This window comes from Onthophagus taurus, chromosome 5 (genome assembly GCF_036711975.1).
Source record: "Onthophagus taurus isolate NC chromosome 5, IU_Otau_3.0, whole genome shotgun sequence".
In the NCBI taxonomy this organism is placed as follows: domain Eukaryota; kingdom Metazoa; phylum Arthropoda; class Insecta; order Coleoptera; family Scarabaeidae; genus Onthophagus; species Onthophagus taurus.
Genome location: NC_091970.1, coordinates 858,958 through 881,355, shown reverse-complemented (window position 1 = coordinate 881,355; position 22,398 = coordinate 858,958). Strand labels below are relative to the sequence as shown.

The following is a 22,398-nucleotide window of genomic DNA, read 5'->3' as shown; positions in this document are numbered from 1 at the left end:
AAGTTGTCTTCATTATTAAAATTGTTTGAACTATTTAAGAAGTAATACTTATTTCAAAGTAAAAATTTGATTTCTAGGGAAACTATGATGGATGAACAATTATCCACGTTCATCACTAATTGTGAGGTTATCTAGAAGGAGCCAAAGGTTATTAATTAGTAGAAGAAAAGCATCAAGAAACGTGGTGAAGAGCAGCTCGCTCTAGAAATGTTAAAGCTGAATGATTAGAATGATTGAATTCTAAATAAAACTCAAAATCTATCTTGAAAACTACTTAACGTAAGTATTTTTTATATAAAGTATACAATTTATTTTAATTTTAATACAAATTAAATTCGATATTCAAAAAAATTAATTTGTTATATTTAAAAAAAAGTAAGAAAAACGAAAGTTTGGTTTTTTTTAATTTTTAAATATTTGTAATTTGGGTTGCATATACAATAATTTTAAATTTTCAATACAAACAAAAAACATAACCTTAAAAATTTGACTTAATTTTTTTTAATATTAAAGTTGTCTTCATTATTAAAATTGTTTGAACTATTTAAGAGGTAATACTTATTTCAAAGTAAAAATTTGATTTCTAGGGAAACTATGATGGATGAACAATTATCCACGTTCATCACTAATTGTGAGGTTATCTAGAAGGAGCCAAAGGTTATTAATTAGTAGAAGAAAAGCATCAAGAAACGTGGTGAAGAGCAGCTCGCTCTAGAAATGTTGAAGCTGAATGATTAGAATGATTGAATTCTAAATAAAACTCAAAATCTATCTTGGAAACTACTTAACGTAAGTATTTTTTATATAAAGTATACAATTTATTTTAATTTTAATACAAATTAAAATCGATATTCAAAAAAATTAATTTGTTATATTTAAAAAAAAGTAAGAAAAACGAAAATTTAGTTTTTTTTTTAATTTTTAAATATTTGTAATTTGGGTTGCATATACAATAATTTTAAATTTTCAATACAAACAAAAAACATAACCTTAAAAATTTGACTTAATTTTTTTTAATATTAAAGTTGTCTTCATTATTAAAATTGTTTGAACTATTTAAGAGGTAATACTTATTTCAAAGTAAAAATTTGATTTCTAGGGAAACTATGATGGATGAACAATTATCCACGTTCATCACTAATTGTGAGGTTATCTAGAAGGAGCCAAAGGTTATTAATTAGTAGAAGAAAAGCAACAAGAAACGTGGTGAAGAGCAGCTCGCTCTAGAAATGTTGAAGCTGAATGATTAGAATGATTGAATTCTAAATAAAACTCAAAATCTATCTTGAAAACTACTTAACGTAAGTATTTTTTATATAAAGTATACAATTTATTTTAATTTTAATACAAATTAAAATCGATATTCAAAAAAATTAATTTGTTATATTTAAAAAAAAGTAAGAAAAACGAAAATTTGGTTTTTTTTAATTTTTAAATATTTGTAATTTGGGTTGCATATACAATAATTTTAAATTTTCAATACAAACAAAAAACATAACCTTAAAAATTTGACTTAATTTTTTTTAATATTAAAGTTGTCTTCATTATTAAAATTGTTTGAACTATTTAAGAGGTAATACTTATTTCAAAGTAAAAATTTGATTTCTAGGGAAACTATGATGGATGAACAATTATCCACATTCATCACTAATTGTGAGGTTATCTAGAAGGAGCTAAAGGTTATTAATTAGTAGAAGAAAAGCAACAAGAAACGTGGTGAAGAGCAGCTCGCTCTAGAAATGTTAAAGCTGAATGATTAGAATAATTGAATTCTAAATAAAACTCAAAATCTATCTTGGAAACTATTTAACGTAAGTATTTTTTATATAAAGTATACAATTTATTTTAATTTTAATACAAATTAAATTCGATATTCAAAAAAATTAATTTGTTATATTTAAAAAAAAGTAAGAAAAACGAAAATTTAGTTTTTTTTTAATTTTTAAATATTTGTAATTTGGGTTGCATATACAATAATTTTAAATTTTCAATACAAACAAAAAACATAACCTTAAAAATTTGACTTAATTTTTTTTAATATTAAAGTTGTCTTCATTATTAAAATTGTTTGAACTATTTAAGAGGTAATACTTATTTCAAAGTAAAAATTTGATTTCTAGGGAAACTATGATGGATGAACAATTATCCACATTCATCACTAATTGTGAGGTTATCTAGAAGGAGCTAAAGGTTATTAATTAGTAGAAGAAAAGCAACAAGAAACGTGGTGAAGAGCAGCTCGCTCTAGAAATGTTGAAGCTGAATGATTAGAATGATTGAATTCTAAATAAAACTCAAAATCTATCTTGAAAACTACTTAACGTAAGTATTTTTTATATAAAGTATACAATTTATTTTAATTTTAATACAAATTAAAATCGATATTCAAAAAAATTAATTTGTTATATTTAAAAAAAAGTAAGAAAAACGAAAATTTGGTTTTTTTTAATTTTTAAATATTTGTAATTTGGGTTGCATATACAATAATTTTAAATTTTCAATACAAACAAAAAACATAACCTTAAAAATTTGACTTAATTTTTTTTAATATTAAAGTTGTCTTCATTATTAAAATTGTTTGAACTATTTAAGAGGTAATACTTATTTCAAAGTAAAAATTTGATTTCTAGGGAAACTATGATGGATGAACAATTATCCACATTCATCACTAATTGTGAGGTTATCTAGAAGGAGCTAAAGGTTATTAATTAGTAGAAGAAAAGCAACAAGAAACGTGGTGAAGAGCAGCTCGCTCTAGAAATGTTAAAGCTGAATGATTAGAATAATTGAATTCTAAATAAAACTCAAAATCTATCTTGGAAACTATTTAACGTAAGTATTTTTTATATAAAGTATACAATTTATTTTAATTTTAATACAAATTAAATTCGATATTCAAAAAAATTAATTTGTTATATTTAAAAAAAAGTAAGAAAAACGAAAATTTAGTTTTTTTTTAATTTTTAAATATTTGTAATTTGGGTTGCATATACAATAATTTTAAATTTTCAATACAAACAAAAAACATAACCTTAAAAATTTGACTTAATTTTTTTTTAGTATTAAAATTATTTTCATTGTTAAAATCGTTAAAAATGTTAGTTTTAATACCATTTAAAAGGTAACACGCATTTTGTCGTGGTTCTATAATAATAATTTAATGTTTTATAGGGAAATAATGCAAGGGGTGATTAATTATTTGGATTCATCCCTAATTGTGAGGTTATGTAGCTCTAAAAACTTTGAAGCTGGAACTATTTCAAATAATTCCAACAATTATCTCGGAGATTATATTATAACGTGAGTGTTTTCTATGTCTGATTAACTAATTTTATATTATTACTTTATTTTCCTCTTAGAAATTTTGAAGCTGAGTGTAATTCAAATAATTCCAACACTTGTCTTGAAGATTATGCAGCAGAAAGGATAAAAATGTTGACTATATCGGAAGTAAGTACATATTTATTTTGTCTTCACTTGAGACAATCAAAAAATAAAGAAATGTAATAACTTTTGGTTTCCTATATATCATGAATGAAATAATAAAATGTTGTATTTTTTTAGGTTAATAAAACGAATGAGGTTATTATATTATTCATAAGTCTATTTGGAAGGAATAAATAAGGTAAATATGATTCTTACCAATTGCTGATTTATCTAAAAACCATTAATTTGTCTTAGGCCTATCTGAAAGTGAATCTGAAGATATTTTTATGTCCAGCTTCTCCACATCCAGGTAAGTGAAATAATTCTTAAAAAATTAAGAGACTAAATGTGGTTTAAATTTATTATTGCATTATTATTTATTAAGAAAAGTATTGCTATTTGTTACTACATGGTGAAAAATTTTCTAAAGCAAGATAAAATTATCATATTACATTATCATACGTTTCATATTCTTCAATCTTTTCGATTGCATTAATATAATAATAAGCCAACATAATATGATACAGAAAATTGCTCAAAATCCTTGACAATTTAGTAATTTGGGTTGCCTACATCTCAATTTTTTTAATATTTATATTAAATAACAAAACTTCTTATTATTTTGAATTTAATTTATTTTTTTCTCAAATTACATTTTTTTAAAAATATTTAACAAAAACAACGTTCATTTTGTCTTAAAATTAGTGTCGTCGCGATAATAATAGGTTTATTTATAAATTATAAAGGACCCCATCAATAAAAAAGCACCTACTCATCCACAAGTCATGATTAATGGATATAAATACCATTTTTATTGATAAGGCCCAAATAGTTTCAGTCTGTTTAAAGATTAGAAGTTTACAAAAATAAAATGGGCGAAGTAATTAACCGAGAAAAAAAATAATAATAAATAAATACCTATAATTAAATCGATTTAAATAATCAAACTCGTTAATAAGATAATTTTTCTCTTTGGTTAAAGAAATTATTAATAATAATATAGACGGCGATTATTCTTCACGAATATATCGTCATTAGGATCATTTCCTCTAAAGAAATGGGGTTACTTTTCGTTTTTGTGTCCAAACTATGATATCGTTCTAAAAAATTAAATTAGTTATTAGATTTTTTTAATTAGGTAGTAATTACCATGTGCTAAATGTAGCCTAACCATAGCCATAATGAAATTTTCGGCCGTTAAAATCTTATTTTTGGCAAATCTCAATACCACACATTCCAAAACTTTATTGCTAACGGTACATCCGGTCTCCCAAAGTAAAGCTCGTAAGTTATAACTTGAAGTTTTTCCACTGTTGTGACTTCTTTCCATTTTTTGAAACGCTAACTAATAATTTAAAAATAATTTATTAGAGAAAAATTATTTAATATAGTAAAACCTCGATATTACGGATTAATAATACAGGGAAGGAAGTGTTTCTTATAGCCAAATTATTATTTAGAAGCCGAGGCAGCCATGCTGCTGAGGCAATTGTTCCAGGTTTTGAATAATAACTTACTATTTAGTAGCCGAGGCAGCTGTGCCGCCGAGGCAGTGGCTCTACTACTTAAAATAAAGTAAAACTTCTTTTAATACAAATGTATTACTTAGAAGCCGAGCTAGGATAGCAAGCTAGTGCTAGTAAGTTAGCAAGCTAATGCATCTAACTTCGTGTATACAATACTAGCTTTATTTCAGGCTAGTAAGTTAGTGTCTGAAGCCGGGATAGTTTAATAGAGCTTCCTCTGTCTTTGTGTGACTGCAACTACGTATGTTTCTGCAAAAAGATGCCAAAACTAAGTAACGAAATAAATTTAAAGTTTGTACAAGTGTACCGTGAGGAGAAATGTCTATGGAACGAGATTTAGCACTACAAAAAATGTATTGCGAATTATTGACAATGGATATACAAATGAATACCAAAGAAGTAAAAAATAAAATAAAAAATTTAAGAGCAACTTATTGTCAAGAACTGTCCAAAGTCGTGAAAAAACTTTCAGTTGTCAATGTCAACTTTAGTTTTATTATTATATTCGTAATCTTCATAAAATAACCATCCAAACATGACTCATTTCTCTCAAAAAACAAAAAAGTTCGAACTTTCAACTTTTAATATTGGCATATTTGTTAACTTCATAAAAAATCCTTTAAAATGAGTCCAAACTCGACATATTTAGCTTTGATATTAATGGAGATACAATCACTTCCGGTTTGAAACGTCAACGTCAATTTTGACGTATTTGTCATCTTCATTAAAAAACCTTTAAAATGAGTCCAAACATGACGCATTTATCTCAAAAAACAAAAAAATTTGAATAAAAAACGTTAAACCCGAAGTTAGCAACAATGAAGATAGCAATTTAATTTTTAAATATTAATACCAACCTTAATTTTTGATTTTTTTTATTGTATTTTTGTGACAAGTATTAAGATATTTTATAAAAATTAAGAATATGTCAAAATGATATTGACATTTCAAACCGGAAGTTGCTTATATCTCGAGTAATATTGGAATTAAACATATCATGTTTGGACTCATTTTAAAGGATTTTTCACGATGATTACAAATATGTCAAAATTGACGTTGACATTCTTAACCGGAAGTTGACCATAACTTCATTAATATTGAAGATAAGTATGTCGTGTTTGTACTCATTTTAAAGGATTTTTAATGAAGATTACAAATATGTCAAAATTGAGGTTGACATTTTTAAACCTGAAGTTAGTTATCATATAATAGACAAATGGATAACTTCATGATGTTCTTTCATGATGCATTTATCTCAAAAAACAAAAATGTTTGAATAAAAAACGTTAAACCCGAAGTTAGCAACAATGAAGATAGCAATTTAATTTTTAAATATTAGTACCAACCTTAATTTTTGATTCTTTTTATTATATTTTTGTTTTCGTGACAAATTTTAACACAGTTTATAAAAATTAAGAATATATCAAAATGACATTGACATTTCAAACCGGAAGTTGCTTATATCTCGAGTAATATTGAAATTAAACGTATCATGTTTGGACTCATTTTAAAGGATTTTTCACGATGATTACAAATATATCAAAATTGACGTTGACATTTTTAACCGGAAGTTGACCATAACTTCATTAATATTGAAGATAAGTATGTCGTGTTTGTACTCATTTTAAAGGATTTTTAATGAAGATTACAAATATGTCAAAATTGAGGTTGACATTTTAAACCTAATATATGATATCACTTTTCAGTACTTTCTTTTTATTTTTAACGTGTGGCGACTTTCAACTTTTTTTTTAAATGGAATGCCATCGTTTTTTTTTTAATTAATGAGATTCAAAAAACATTCTTTTTACGATAGTATTTCGTTTTTCTTAAAAATTTATTTCTTTTCCCATTAAAAAGCAATCTAACATTTTAATCTAGTAGCGCATGAATGTTTTACTCGATATATGATCAAATCTAATTTTAGGAATTTTGATATCAATTTTGTCGAAAATTGCTTGTCTCAATTGTTGTGGAATATAAATTCTTGCAGATGATGAAGAGGTTTCATACCACAGTTTGATTTTTGATGGTTTATGATATTGTTTGATGTGCCAAACGATTAAATTTTGAAGAATTGTTGGAAAATTGTTTAATCAGTAAGTTTGACGATTCTGCTCCAGCAAGTTTAGCGTTGCTAAGGGTTAGAAAATCTGGATAAGATGAATTTAGAGATCCGATGTTTGTTCGGGATTTGTTCTGATGTATGTGATATTTGAAGTAAATTGTGCAATATAACTTAGATATCGGATTTGACGTAAAGTTTTGTCTGTGGACGAAAAAATTGATGTGACAACTATCAAAAGTTGAAGATTTGATTTGGTATGAAGTAAATTTTTTGGAAATGAAAGAAATGGTTGAGATTTCCTTGTGTTAAAACAGCTCCCATACCTGTATTAGATGCATCAGTTGACAATGATAGGGTAGAGATGTCCTAGAAAGATAGATTTTTCGGGAAATGTATTTAGGGGAAGAACCCAAATTGGATTTATGTTTAAGAATCCGTTATATCGAGTTATATTGTAATTAGAAATAATTAATTACCCTCCAAAATTGTAACATATGCATTAAAACGGGTATATCAAGAATATTAATTCTTCCACTTATGTTGTAATCCCGAATCATAATTAAACTTTTACACAATTCCAACGTTGGTTTTTCAGGGAGATAATGCTTCCAATGACCTTTTAAGATCTTTTGTAACTGACTAGCATCGATTTCTGGTGGATATTTCGAAAGGAGCTTATTCAAAATTGATTTACCATCAGACTATAAAACAAAAAATGAATTCTTTTAAATAAAATAAACAAAATTAAATACACTTATAGATTCCTCCAAAAATTCCGTTGTAATATTCCTAATAACCATGTTATCATCATTCACCTCCCAAATATTACTTTGCTCATCCGTGAAAATCCTCAACAAAAATTTCCCATCTAAATTAGGAATATTGGTTTGAGGAACAACGATATAATCACCAGGGGGTAAAGTAAAAAAGGTAACAACCTCTCTTGCTATTGAATGATTTGTTACATCGAGAGGTTTCTAAAATAATTTTTATTTATTACTACTAATTTATATCTTCAATGATTCTTTCTTACTTGTTCCGCAACAAAATGTGGCGTTAATCTCGGCATCGAATGCGGAACTTCGTACACCGCGAATCCAATCGCAAACAAACTCTCCTTTTTCTTTAATTCGCCGGGATTTGATTCGTAATATTGCGTAATTGAAACGACCACGTGGCATTTATTACTCGAACTTCTTGGAATTTGAACGTGAAATTGCGGATTTAAAGCGGTCGTCTCTAAATATCCGGGACCACCGCCTGCGTTGTACCCAGATCTCCATCTTCTCCGAGCTAAAACTGCCCTCCACGGTTGTTTCGAATGCAGGGCTGCCTCTAACATCCAATCATCCGGGCCAACATGAACCAAGTCTAATTGGGTGAAATTCCGGGCGAAATCATCGAAAGACATCCAAAATTCCCCATCGTTTATTACTCGAACTCCTAATAATTCTTTATCTCTCGGTGATAACCCATCCCATTCCCATGATCTTTCACTCCATGGTCCCGTCCATTCCCCTCTAGCCCAAGGATTTCTTAATCGAACTAATGGTGTTTCACCACTTGGTCCTCTAACTCTCGCCAAACCGGTCACACTGTAAGCGTGTTGAGTTATTAAACCATTTCTAAGACGCAATTGACGTTTATTTTCTTTTTCCTAAAAGTTTTAAGTTATTATTTTTGTGTTAATTAATTATCGTACCCGAGTATGCAACCAATATCGCAAATCGCGTATTGCAATACGTATACTGTGATATTGGTTGCATACTTGTAATGACTGTTTACTACATACAGGTAGAATTGTAGCTATTAATAAACTCGATCTTGGAACGGCACTATTTAACACTTGAAACGTTAAGAAACGATCTTGATGGGTTAACCCAAAACTTTGAACGATTCCCCCCGTTAAATCTTGCAAAGCTCTCGTTGTCGATCCTTGCTGAAGATTTTCGTAACATCCATAAAATCTGAAAAATTTAATTATTAATGTTTTTTTTGATTAATTTTTGATTAAAGTTTACTTTGCGTAAGCTTTTTCTAAAAGTGGTGCCCAAAACTCCGTGCTATTCGCGCAATGAAGGTAAAGAAGGCGACCTTTATGCGTTGGTAATCGATCGTCGACAATTATTTCTTTCCATTCACCAAAATACCAAAATCTAAATCTAGAAAATAAAATTTAAGGAAATTATTTCATTTAAATTATAGTGAAATTTTCTTAAGTCAAATAGAAATGTATGCTATTTAGTGCATTACTTAGAAGCCGAGGCAGTGCTTCTAGTACTTAAAATAAAGTAAAGTTTTCTTTAATGCAAATGCGTTACTTAGAAGCCGAGGCATTAGTTTTTGTACGTAAAATAAAGTATAGCTTTCTTTTATATAAATGCATTACTTAGAAGCCGAGGCAGTGGTTCTTCTACTTAAAATAAAGTTTTCTTTAATACGAATGCATCACTTAGAAGCCGAGGCAGCTATGCTGCCGAGGCAGTAGTTTTTGTACTTAAAATAAAGTATAGTTTTCTTTAATACAAATGCATTACTTAGAAGCCGAGGTAGCCATGCTGCCGAGGTAGTGGTTTTTGTACTTAAAATAAAGTATAGTTTTCTTTTATATAAATGTATTACTTAGAAGCCGAGGCAGCTATGCTGCCGAGGCAGTGGTTCTTGTACTTAAGATAAAACATACTTTTTTTTAATACAAATGCATTAGTTAGAAGACGATGCAGCTATACTGCCGAGGAAATGTTCAAGTATTTAAAATAAAGTTTTCTTTAATGCAAATGTATTACTTAGTAAATTCGAAACATTCTAGGTCTAGTTTTAATTCAATGAAAAATATACGACAATCTAATGCTGAATAACAAGAGGTAACACTAGCACTAAAATTAACATTAACATTAGACCTAGAACTAGAATCATTTGGATTTAGCCGTCTTTACTGATGGCTAAATCCGAATGATTCTAGTTCTAGGTATAGTGTTAGTTCTAGTTTTACACTTGAACTGTCACTAGAACTAACATTAGGCCTAGAACGGAAGCGCTGAATAACAATTAAAACTAGAACTAACGCTCTCTTACTAGAACTAATATTAGTTTTTACAGTGCAAGTGAAAAACTAGAACTAACACTATACCTAGAACTAGAATCATTCGGGTTTAGCCGCACGTTTCTAAAGACGGCTAAACCCAAATGAATCTAGTTCTACGTATAGTGGTAGTTCTACATAGTAACAGTGCTAATTTAAAACTAGAATTAACACTAAACCCGATACTTTCTAGGTCTGGTGTTAGTTCTAGAAGCATGGCTAAAAAACACTTTTAGGTGTAGTCTTTATTAAATAACCTTTAAAATGAGACCAAACATGACGCACTTACCTTAAAAAACAAAAAAGTTAGAATAAAAAATATTAGACCAGATGTTGGCAACAATGAAGTTTTAACATGATTTTTAAATATTAATACCAACCTTAATTTTTTAAAAATTCGTATAAAATCCATTTCTTGGAATATGAGTATGAAAATTTCCCAAAGTGTTAATAAAAGTATCCTCTTTCCAATGAACTAACCCATTTTGAAAAATAATTTTTGGATTTTGAGAAAACAATATTTGAAGTTTTGAGAAAATTTTCAAAGTTACAATTTTCATCAATAATTTTCAATGTTTGTTATAAAATTAATTTCTTGAATGATCCTTGTGGAAATATCACCAATTATTAATTAAAGTATCCTCTTTTTAATGCAAAAAGCCGTTTTGAAAAATCACTTTTAGTTCTTGACAAATAAATTTTTGACAATTTTTGCGAATTTTGCAATTTTCCCCGATTAAATTTTAAAAATTCATATAAAATCGATTTCTTGGAATATGAGTATGAAAATTCCCCAAAGTGTTAATAAAAGTATCCTCTTTCCAATGAACTAACCCATTTTGAAAAATAATTTTTAGTTTTTGTGAAAACAATATTTGAAGTTTTGAGAAAATTTTCAAAGTTACAATTTTCATCAATAATTTTCAATGTTTGCTATAAAATTAATTTTTTGAAGGATCCTTGTGGAAATATCACCAATTATTAATTAAAGTATCCTCTTTTTAATGCAAAAAGCCGTTTTGAAAAATCACTTTTAGTTCTTTACAAATAAATTTTTGACAATTTTTGCGAATTTTGCAATTTTCTCCGATTAAATTTTAAAAATTCATATAAAATCGATTTCTTGGAATATGTAATATCTCTTTCCAATGAACTAACCCATTTTGAAAAATAACTTTTTGTACTTTTAGTTTTGATAAAATTTTCAATGTTGTCACTCATTTTTAACCAACCTGTATATACTTTTGACAGCGTTCAAGTAACACCACCATAATTATTTATAACTTGATACATTTGAAACCAGATAAAACACTTGATCTTACAAAAATGATTCGAGTTAGGGGAATTTCATTGTACTTATTTTTTTTTTTTTATTTTATGTACATATCGATTCTGGGTAGAGCTAGTTTTATTTCTTCTAATGCCGGCTTTCTCACGGTCTCAACCGAGTTATTCCGTTTGTCATGCTTGCGTATTTCTCCCCTCAACGCCGTCGTTGTAGACGTTGCAGAAGAAGAAGGGGGCAATCGGGGCCCCGTTTAATGGGTTATTTATTATATTAATGTCTCTGGTGGAAGAAAAAAAAATCGTGATTGATTGATTCCCCTTCCACTTCATCATCGAATCGAACTCAACTTGTTCGTGGATCCAAAAAAGGAGTTCGAATTATTTTTTGTAACAAAAAAAAATGAAATCTGGGTGTAGGTTATGTTTGTAGGTGAGAACATGGTATTCTTGGGTACTTCGTCGTAGTTGATTTATCCTAATTAGAGAAGTGGAGGTATTCGCTTTTCTCGGCACGTATACACGAAGAAAAGGAACGAAGAAGAGAGAGTTCGTGCGGTGTTCGAGAATTATTGTGGGACTCTATGCAAGAACGATAATCTTAAGAAGATCCTTAGTGGTAGATTAGATGCGTAACGAGCTGGACGCGTCTTCTTCCCACCATTACTCCTCAACCTCTTCCATTTAGGAGTAATTATCTTTTGTCTTAACCTAAGTGTTGGGAGGTGTTTTGTACTCACCTAAAAACGCCGCAATACGATTGCGAATTATCGAATCCTTGATCTGGGGGGACCACCCTATCCAAAAATCGAGGGGTTAAAGCTAAAGATGCTACTGCTGCCAATAACCATTGATCACCGAGTTCTCCGGATTCCACCGCGAATCTTAGTAAATCACCAGAGTTATCACCAATAAATCTTGGTCTTTGACACATTTCCTAAATAAATAAAAAGAATGATTTCTTGTAAGTAAAGTTTGAAGTTTACGGCGTAATTACGGTTGAATCGGTACAATCTTGGAATTTTCGCTCTCATTAAGAATCCTCGCGGTCGATACTATCTACTATAGTGCTGCAAACAGCAAGAAGTGCGTGCCCCTTTCGCGACCGGGGCATATACCACGTCAAAAGACGAGCTCTCTCTGTTAAATTGAGAGGAAGAAGCTGCTACTCGCGCGGATCGCATCTCTTCTTACTTCGCGAAGGTAACCACACCAACAGAAGAAGAAACGGCAGCAACAAGAAGAAAGATTCGCATCTCTCTCAAAAATTTATCACATTTACTTGGTTAACAATATAGATAATAATTTCTTTTTGATTCGCCGATAAAGTAAAATAAAATAAAATAGGAAGTTAATGGGTTGTCTTTTAAGAAGAAATCCTTAACTTTATAATTCTCATTAACGATCTACACGTATCGCGATAAGAATCACTTCCACACAGAGAGAGAGTATCTACAATGTTGTAAAGTTGGCAACACGAGAAGCACTCTATTGTGTATGTACATTTAACACATCAATAAAGACTACCGCGAAGACAGGAAAAGGTGTTAACTGAGTATTTCTCTGAAGATGCTTCTAAAGATAAGTTTCCACGAAACGAAATACAAAAAAAAAAGATTATTTTAAACTTACGTGTGGCCTCATCCATACGATGGGATGTTGATGTGGTTTCTTGTGATGAAACAGCGACCTGGTGGTCGCTGGAAAATCAACATCCTCGTACAATGTACCTTTTTCCCTGCACGCTCTCTTCACCGCCTGGATATTGACTTGGTTCCTCTGTCTCTCGACGGTACAGTACCTGAAACACCAAGATGACTATGGTCTTTTTTTCTTATCGCAACGCCTTCTCGGAAGAGGGAGTTATTAAGCGTCAAAATGGATGACATTGTAGTAGACTCGGCGCGGACTACAAAAGAAGAGGTAATCTATTAACGATTGATTCCCGAAGAATTTCTTCGGTTTCTTTTTTGAATCTTCCTCGTGGCGGATGCATTACGAGCCGCACATGATAAAGCACGGCGAAGATGACGACAAAGACTGATCGATGTGGGTTCTAATTAGAAGACGGTGTTGATTACCCTCGACCTTCATCGTTTTCATCTTTTCTTTCTTTTCAATTGATGGGAATTGTAAGACTATGGGTATATATATTTAACCTGTTAAATTAATTTCAACTTAAAGGATAAAAATAGGGTAAAATCGCTTGATTCTATTGACCGATTCTATTCTTTTGACCATGCTCTACATCATACAATAGGTATTTGTGCTCCATGGTCACAATGTTCTATCTTCACCGCAAGAGATTGACTCCGATTTCATTAAAAAATGTGTTATCTTAATACATAACAGCCATTCGTATTCTAAGCTCACAATATTTTTCGCTTTATGGTTTAGAATGTAGCGCCTCGGTCGACCTGCCAGAATATACTATGTCAAATAGTCCCACACCTACAATTACAATCGTGGTATTCCTCAAGCCATCCAAAAAGATTATGCAAGGATATTGGGATTTTTAATTTTGTAATGCAGAAAAACACGAAATTTTATCTGACACGAAAATAACAAATGGCCCAGAACAACAAATAAAGAGGAGAATCGAAATAGCAAAGGAAGGTTTGGGTTGAGTTGAGATTGGTTAAAATTTGAAAAGACCACCATATCCTCAAAGAAACTATGACAAGACTACTAAAATCGACCATAAATGTTGCATGCCACTAATATTATCGATTCTAGAAGAACTGCATGGAAAAACTCATCATACAGAGGAAGATTGATGTCAAAAAGTCAAGAAGTACTCGTGTCTCTATTTCTAGAATACAATCATCAATCGTTAACATTGATCAAACATTTATCATTCATGGACGTTGTAATTGTAAGCTTTTATACTTATTATATCTATAAGAAGAAGATATATAGTATTAGTTCAAATATATTAGTAATTTTTTCATCAATTTAGAAACACCCTGTATACCTTCCCTAACTAAAAAGTTCGGACTTTCAACTTTTAATTTTGTCATATTTGTCAACTTCATAAAAAATCCTTTAAAATGAGTCCAAACTCGGCATATTTAACTGTAATATTAATGGAAATACAATCACTTCCGGTTTGAAACGTCAACGTCAATTTTGACATATTTGACATCTTCATTAAAAAACCTTTAAAATGAGTCCAAACATGACGCAGTTATCTCAAAAAACAAAAAAGTTAGAATAAAAAACGTTAAACCCGAAGTTGGCAACAATGAAGATACTAATTTAATTTTTAAATATTAATACCAACCTTAATTTTTTTTTTTTATTATATTTTTGTTTTTGTGTTTTTACATTTTATAAAAATTAAGAATATGTCAAAATGACATTGACATTTCAAACCGGAAGTTGCTTATATCTCGAGTAATATTGGAATTAAACGTATCATGTTTGGACTCATTTTAAAGGATTTTTCACGACCATTACAAATATGTCAAAATTGACGTTGACATTCTTAACCGGAAGTTGACCATAACTTCATTAATATTGAAGATAAATATGTCGTGTTTGTACTCATTTTAAAGGATTTTTAATGAAGATTACAAATATGTCAAAATTGAGGTTGACATTTTAAACCTGAAGTTAGTTATCATATAATAGATGTTTTTTTCATGATTTATTCATAATTAAAAAAATTTTAAAATAAGTCCAAACATGACGCAGTTATCTCAAAAAACAAAAATTAAGGTTGGTATTAATATTTAAAAATTATGTTGCAAACTTCATTGTTGCCAACTTCAGGTTTAATATTTTTTATTTAACTTTTTTGTATTTTAAGGTAAGTGCGTCATGTTTGGACTCATTTTAAAGGATTTTTCACGACGATTACAAATATGTCAAAATTGAGGTTGACATTTTAAACCTGAAGTTAATTATCATATAATAGATGTTTTTTTCATGATTTATTCATAATTAAAAAAATCTCAAAAAACAAAAATTAAGGTTGGTATTAATATTTAAAAGTTATGTTGCTAACTTCATTGTTGCCAACTTCAAGTTTGATATTTTTTATTCTAACTTTTTTGTATTTTAAGGTAAGTGCGTCATGTTTGGGCTCATTTTAAAGGTTATTTAATAAAGATCACGAATATAATAATAAAATTGAAGTTGACATTAGCACCAAAAGACTTATTTTGTGATTAGATATAATTTATGATCAAACATGATAATGTTGATTACTTTCGACCTACATTGTTTTGGTATTCCATCAATTTTTTTATTTAATTGATGAGAATCGTATATAGTGAGAGTCGATGGAGCTATTGTCCGTTTCTTCTTTAACATCTTCGACGAGACGAAGAAGAAGACCATACGAAACTGCCCATTGTATCGTAAACAGTTTCTTTCGTCCGTCTATTTCTTCTTCTTCGTCTACTTCTAAGTCTTCAACAAGCATCGTTTTCTTCAAATAGTTTTCTTCTTCTCCGTCCATCTCCTCTTCGGAGGAGCGTTCTTCGAGGAGAGATCATCTCTTCTCGAGTAAGGAGTTATGTGGGCCGATGGTCACAATAACGCGAGAGTTACGTCCGTTCGAGGGCAGTAAACCAAGAGATTTTTCCAATGGTAATCTGTGCGCGCGCGGCCCTCCTCCTATTTACTACTTCTTCTTCTACTTCTTGGGCGAGAGACGCGGCTGTCCAGAGAGGCTGGACATCCACGAATCACTTTGATCGACGACTCCGAGTGGACGACGATTGAAATACGATCGTTTTAAAGAAGAAGTCGAAGAAGGAAACTTGAAGTCGGGCCTAGAAGAAATAGAAGAAGAAGTTGAGAGGAAGAAGATGCATATTAAATACAGTTAGTTTGGAGATCGTTTTTCTTCTTCTTCTTCTTAGCCAATTAGAGGCGATAGCGGTATTAAGAGTCGCGCTTTTCCTTCTTCGTCATCCTTCTTCGAGTCCGGGAATTTCTTCTTCCGGTCGAAGAAGAACTGTTACGTGAAGGTTTTAGATTGTTGGAAGATTCTCGAAGGAGGAAATGGAATTTCGAGTTGAATTTCTTTTTTGAGGTAACAGTGACGTTACCTAGGGAACAATAGCACACGATTTCGTTGGGATACGTTTAAGAAAAAAACGGGATCTCTTGAGACGGCCGAGTATATCTCGCAATTCCATGCAAATTAGACGACGAGAAGCAGCAGGATGCATGCGGAGGCGTCTCGTGTGCACTTCTGTAATGCAGGAACTGGATTCCTTCACGAAGTGTTAATCTTTGGACATCTATTCCGAAAGTCGAGAAGAAGCGAATTCCAATACAAAAAAAAATTAAATTGAAATAAAAACTAAACTATTTTTTTTATTTATTACAAAAACACCAAATACCTGCACAAATAAAAAAAACACGAATAAATATCAAAAATTTACTGAAAATCCGAGAGAAATAAAGAAAACCATCCCAATAAAATTACGTTGTTAAATTTCCTCTAGAAGAATCCGGGGTAATATTAAACGAAGTTAAATTATTAAGAAGAACATTGCAATTATACGGTGGCATGTTTTCATCGTCGCCTTTCTCCCCAAAAACTTGATCCAATTGGATTTTACGCTGTTTATAATCGGTAATTTGTTCCTCTAAAACCTTCAAATCTTTCTCGGATCTCTTCACCTCGTTTGTTAGTCGTAAAAAGTACTTTCTAATTTCCGCCGATGTGGTTGTTAATTTTTGCAAGCTCTCGGCCGCACTAAAAATTCGACTTTTCGATCCTTCAAGTTCGCTCTTTTTCTTTTCCAATTTATACTGGAGGATGTCCAATTGGGCTTCCAATTCTTCGCGAGTATCGATTACGTCGCCGTCCATCGTCACCAAGGGCAGTTGTGGTAGTTTTGGTGTCAAAAATGTTTCACGAAATTTACTGAAGTCTTCGGAGACGATGATTAAAAACGCTGTTACGCCGGCTGCCGTGGCCATTACAATAGAAAATAGAAAAAGCAACATCTTTTTCTTGGTGTCTTGGTTTTACATTAAAAAAATACGAGAAGATTTAGGTCAATCCGCTGCACTGATTTTTTGGAGGGATTTTAGTTTCGGAATTTTTTTTTGCTTTACATCACTTTGACGTGAATTGTCATGAGTCAACGATCACTTTTTTTTTGTATTTACATTATTAAGAAATTTCGGACTTCGTTCCATCTTGGCTCCACCAACTTAACTGATATCAGCTAAGTTCTGCTGATTACAAGTATTCAACTACTTATTCTTAGCATCTTGTTGTTATGATCTTATCTTGATCATCTTCTTCTCCTACCACCATTATCTTGGTTTTGTTCTTGTTGATTTTCATTCCATATTCTGGTAGGGTATTGTCCAAAATTTTGACAATCTTTATAGCTGTCCGAAAAGCATATAGGAAGCTTTTGATGACTTTGAAAAACATTACAAAACTTCTGGACCCTTGACGACATCTTCTAAAGTCTTCTTAAACTCTTCATAAATGTCCAGAAGGCGTTAAGATAATTTTTGTTAATTATGAACTACATAAAAATGCCTGGTTAACTTAGAACATCATTAGAAAGCATCTAGAGACTTTTTGACGTATTTAAAACTCTTCTGGAAATATTTAAAACTATCCAAAAAGCAATTGGACACTTTTTGATAATTATAGAAATCATTGGAAAGCTTCTGGTTACTTTTTGACATCTAAAAACACCCCCCGAAAATGTTCATAAATGTCCAGAATGCGTTCAGGCAGCTTTTAATGATTATGAAAATCATTGGAAAGCTTCTAAACACTTTTGGATATCTTTTAAAATCTACTGACAATCTTATAGCTGTCCAAAAAGGATTTAGGAAGGTTTTGATGACTATGGAAAACATTACAAAGCTTCTGGACCCTTGATGATATCTTCAAAAGTCTTCTTAAACTCTTCATAAATGTCCAGAAGGCGTTTATATAATTTTTGTTAATTATGAACTACATTGAAATGCCTGGTTAACTTAGAACATCATTAGAAAGCATCTAGAGACTTTTTGGCGTATTTAAAAATCTTCTGGAAGTATTTAAAACTATCTAGAAAGTATTTGGACACTTTTTGATAATTATAGAAATCATTGGAAAGCTTCTGGTTACTTTTTGACATCTAAAAACACCACCCGAAAATATTCATAAATGTCCAGAATGCGTTCAGGCAGCTTTTAATGATTATGAAAATCATTGGAAAGCTTCTAAACACTTTTGGATATCTTTTAAAATCTACTGACAATCTTTATAGCTGTCCAAAAAGGATTTAGGAAGGTTTTGATGACTATGGAAAACATTACAAAGCTTCTGGACCCTTGATGATATCTTCAAAAGTCTTCTTAAACTCTTCATAAATGTCCAGAAGGCGTTTATATAATTTTTGTTAATTATGAACTACATTGAAATGCCTGGTTAACTTAGAACATCATTAGAAAGCATCTAGAGACTTTTTGGCGTATTTAAAAATCTTCTGGAAGTATTTAAAACTATCTAGAAAGTATTTGGACACTTTTTGATAATTATAGAAATCATTGGAAAGCTTCTGGTTACTTTTTGACATCTAAAAACACCACCCGAAAATATTCATAAATGTCCAGAATGCGTTCAGGCAGCTTTTAATGATTATGAAAATCATTGGAAAGCTTCTAAACACTTTTGGATATCTTTTAAAATCTACTGACAATCTTTATAGCAGTCCAAAAAGGATTTAGGAAGGTTTTGATGACTATGGAAAACATTACAAAGCTTCTGGACCCTTGATGACATCTTCAAAAGTCTTCTTAAACTCTTCATAAATGTCCAGAAGGCGTTAAGATAATTTTTGTTAATTATGAACTACATAGAAATGCCTGGTTAACTTAGAACATCATTAGAAAGCATCTAGAGACTTTTCGGCGTATTTAAAAATCTTCTGGAAGTATTTAAAACTATTTAGAAAGTATTTGGACACTTTTTGATAATTATAGAAATCATTGGAAAGCTTCTGGTTACTTTTTGACATCTAAAAACACCACCCGAAAATATTCATAAATGTCCAGAATGCGTTCAGATAGCTTTTAATGATTATGAAAATCATTGGAAAGCTTCTAAACACTTTTGGATATCTTTTAAAATCTACTGACAATCTTTATAGCTGTCCAAAAAGGATTTAGGAAGGTTTTGATGACTATGGAAAACATTACAAAGCTTCTGGACCCTTGATGACATCTTCAAAAGTCTTCTTAAACTCTTCATAAATATCCAGAAGGCGTTAAGATAATTTTTGTTAATTATGAACTACATAGAAATGCCTGGTTAACTTAGAACATCATTAGAAAGCATCTAGAGACTTTTCGGCGTATTTAAAAATCTTCTGGAAGTATTTAAAACTATCTAGAAAGTATTTGGACACTTTTTGATAATTATAGAAATCATTGGAAAGCTTCTGGTTACTTTTTGACATCTAAAAACACCACCCGAAAATATTCATAAATGTCCAGAATGCGTTCAGATAGCTTTTAATGATTATGAAAATCATTGGAAAGCTTCTAAACACTTTTGGATATCTTTTAAAATCTACTGACAATCTTTATAGCTGTCCAAAAAGGATTTAGGAAGGTTTTGATGACTATGGAAAACATTACAAAGCTTCTGGACCCTTGATGACATCTTCAAAAGTCTTCTTAAACTCTTCATAAATGTCCAGAAGGCGTTAAGATAATTTTTGTTAATTATGAACTACATAGAAATGCCTGGTTAACTTAGAACATCATTAGAAAGCATCTAGAAACTTTTCGGCGTATTTAAAAATCTTCTGGAAGTATTTAAAACTATCTAGAAAGTATTTGGACACTTTTTGATAATTATAGAAATCATTGGAAAGCTTCTGGTTACTTTTTGACATCTAAAAACACTACCCGAAAATATTCATAAATGTCCAGAATGCGTTCAGGCAGCTTTTAATGATTATGAAAATCATTGGAAAGCTTCTAAACACTTTTGGATATCTTTTAAAATCTACTGACAATCTTTATAGCAGTCCAAAAAGGATTTAGGAAGGTTTTGATGACTATGGAAAACATTACAAAGCTTCTGGACCCTTGATGACATCTTCAAAAGTCTTCTTAAACTCTTCATAAATGTCCAGAAGGCGTTTATATAATTTTTGTTAATTATGAACTACATAGAAATGCCTGGTTAACTTAGAACATCATTAGAAAGCATCTAGAGACTTTTTGGCGTATTTAAAAATCTTCTGGAAGTATTTAAAACTATCTAGAAAGTATTTGGACACTTTTTGATAATTATAGAAATCATTGGAAAGCTTCTGGTTACTTTTTGACATCTAAAAACACTACCCGAAAATATTCATAAATGTCCAGAATGCGTTCAGGCAGCTTTTAATGATTATGAAAATCATTGGAAAGCTTCTAAACACTTTTGGATATCTTTTAAAATCTACTGACAATCTTTATAGCAGTCCAAAAAGGATTTAGGAAGGTTTTGATGACTATGGAAAACATTACAAAGCTTCTGGACCCTTGATGACATCTTCAAAAGTTTTTTAAACTCTTCATAAATGTTCAGAAGGCGTTATGATAATTTTTGTTAATTATGAACTACATAGAAATGCCTGGTTAACTTAGAACATCATTAGAAAGCATCTAGAGACTTTTTGGCGTATTTAAAAATCTTCTGGAAGTATTTAAAACTATCTAGAAAGTATTTGGACACTTTTTGATAATTATAGAAATCATTGGAAAGCTTCTGGTTACTTTTTGACATCTAAAAACACCACCCGAAAATATTCATAAATGTCCAGAATGCGTTCAGATAGCTTTTAATGATTATGAAAATCATTGGAAAGCTTCTAAACACTTTTGGATATCTTTTAAAATCTACTGACAATCTTTATAGCTGTCCAAAAAGGATTTAGGAAGGTTTTGATGACTATGGAAAACATTACAAAGCTTCTGGACCCTTGATGACATCTTCAAAAGTCTTCTTAAACTCTTCATACATGTCCAGAAGGCGTTTAGATAATTTTTGTTAATTATAAACAAGTAGTGGTTTAGAAGGATAGGTTGAAAGTACAAATAGGGTCAAAACGTGCCCTATTATGAGTCAAACATATTCCCCAAATTTCATTTTCCTAGCGTTTATGGTTTTTGAGAAAAAGGAATTAAACCAAAATTTTCCGCCATTTTTCGAGGAGTGTAGCTCCTTAGGGGAGCCAAAGTCGCCCATGGTTCAAAATTCACTAAAGAATCACCCCTTGAAGTTTGTTGCAGTCATTCAGATACACCTGTATAGAGCAATTTGAAAAACAAAAGCTAATAATCGTTTAAAATTGAAGATGGCCTTGGAAAAAATTTATTTGTAGCATGAATCATAGTATTCATCAAATTATTTCATTTAATACCTCATTCATGAAAATCGGAATGTAAATTACAAAGTTACAGCTTGCGGCGTTTTTTATCTGACACCCTGTATAATAACTAACTTCAAGTTTAATATGTCAACCTCAATTTTGACATAATTGCAATCTTCATTAAAAATGAGTACAAACACGACATATTTATCTTCAATATTAATTAAGTTATGGTCAACTTCCGGTTAAGAATGTCAACGTCAATTTTGACATTTTTATAATCGTTGTGAAAAATCCTTTAAAATGAGTCCAAACATGATACGTTTAATTCCAATATTACTCGAGATATAAGCAACTTCCGGTTTGAAATGTCAATGTCATTTTAAAATATTCTTAATTTTTATAAAATGTCTTAATGTTTGTCACAAGAACGGAAATATAATAAAAAAAAATAAAAAATAAGGTTGGTATTAATATTTAAAAATTAAATTGCTAACTTCGGGTTTAATATTTTTTATTCAAACTGTTTTGTTTTTTGAGATAAGTGCGTCATCTTTGGACTCATTTTAAAGGTTTTTTCACGACGATTACAAATATGTCAAAATTGACGTTGACATTCTTAACCGGAAGTTGACCAGAACTTCATTAATATTGAAGATAAATATGTCG

The 22,398-nt window shown here is 30.4% G+C and overlaps 2 protein-coding genes across 4 annotated transcripts in view; one reads left to right on the top strand and one right to left on the bottom strand.

The window, feature by feature from the left end:
• The window catches only part of LOC111413619 (uncharacterized), a 42,220-nt gene that overhangs the window by 6,476 nt on the left and 13,346 nt on the right, over positions 1 to 22,398 (top strand). Inside the window, exons 3-12 of one of the 3 annotated variants that reach the window (XR_011640306.1) lie at positions 78 to 279; positions 588 to 789; positions 1,100 to 1,301; positions 1,610 to 1,811; positions 2,121 to 2,322; positions 2,631 to 2,832; positions 3,172 to 3,300; positions 3,360 to 3,450; positions 3,565 to 3,625; positions 3,682 to 3,736. Coding sequence is in view for 1 of the 3 variants with exons in the window: in XM_071195776.1 (XP_071051877.1) it covers positions 3,096 to 3,121; positions 3,172 to 3,300; positions 3,360 to 3,450; positions 3,565 to 3,624 (306 nt within the window). In the remaining 2 variants the exon portion in view is untranslated. Of the gene's footprint in view, positions 1 to 77; positions 280 to 587; positions 790 to 1,099; positions 1,302 to 1,609; positions 1,812 to 2,120; positions 2,323 to 2,630; positions 2,833 to 3,033; positions 3,122 to 3,171; positions 3,301 to 3,359; positions 3,451 to 3,564; positions 3,626 to 3,681; positions 3,737 to 22,398 lie in introns of those variants that run through there. The other 2 variants (XM_071195776.1, XR_011640307.1) reach the window with 2 other exon arrangements.
• The window catches only part of LOC111413618 (calpain-9-like), a 31,634-nt gene continuing 13,282 nt past the window's right edge, over positions 4,047 to 22,398 (bottom strand). The window contains exons 3-11 of the mRNA XM_023044650.2: positions 13,019 to 13,187; positions 12,127 to 12,323; positions 9,042 to 9,182; positions 8,813 to 8,987; positions 8,054 to 8,677; positions 7,773 to 7,997; positions 7,497 to 7,721; positions 4,576 to 4,771; positions 4,047 to 4,526 (exon numbers count right to left, since the gene is read on the bottom strand). Coding sequence (XP_022900418.2) covers positions 4,444 to 4,526; positions 4,576 to 4,771; positions 7,497 to 7,721; positions 7,773 to 7,997; positions 8,054 to 8,677; positions 8,813 to 8,987; positions 9,042 to 9,182; positions 12,127 to 12,323; positions 13,019 to 13,187 — 2,035 coding nt within the window. The 3' untranslated portion in view covers positions 4,047 to 4,443. The remainder of the gene's footprint in view (positions 4,527 to 4,575; positions 4,772 to 7,496; positions 7,722 to 7,772; positions 7,998 to 8,053; positions 8,678 to 8,812; positions 8,988 to 9,041; positions 9,183 to 12,126; positions 12,324 to 13,018; positions 13,188 to 22,398) is intronic.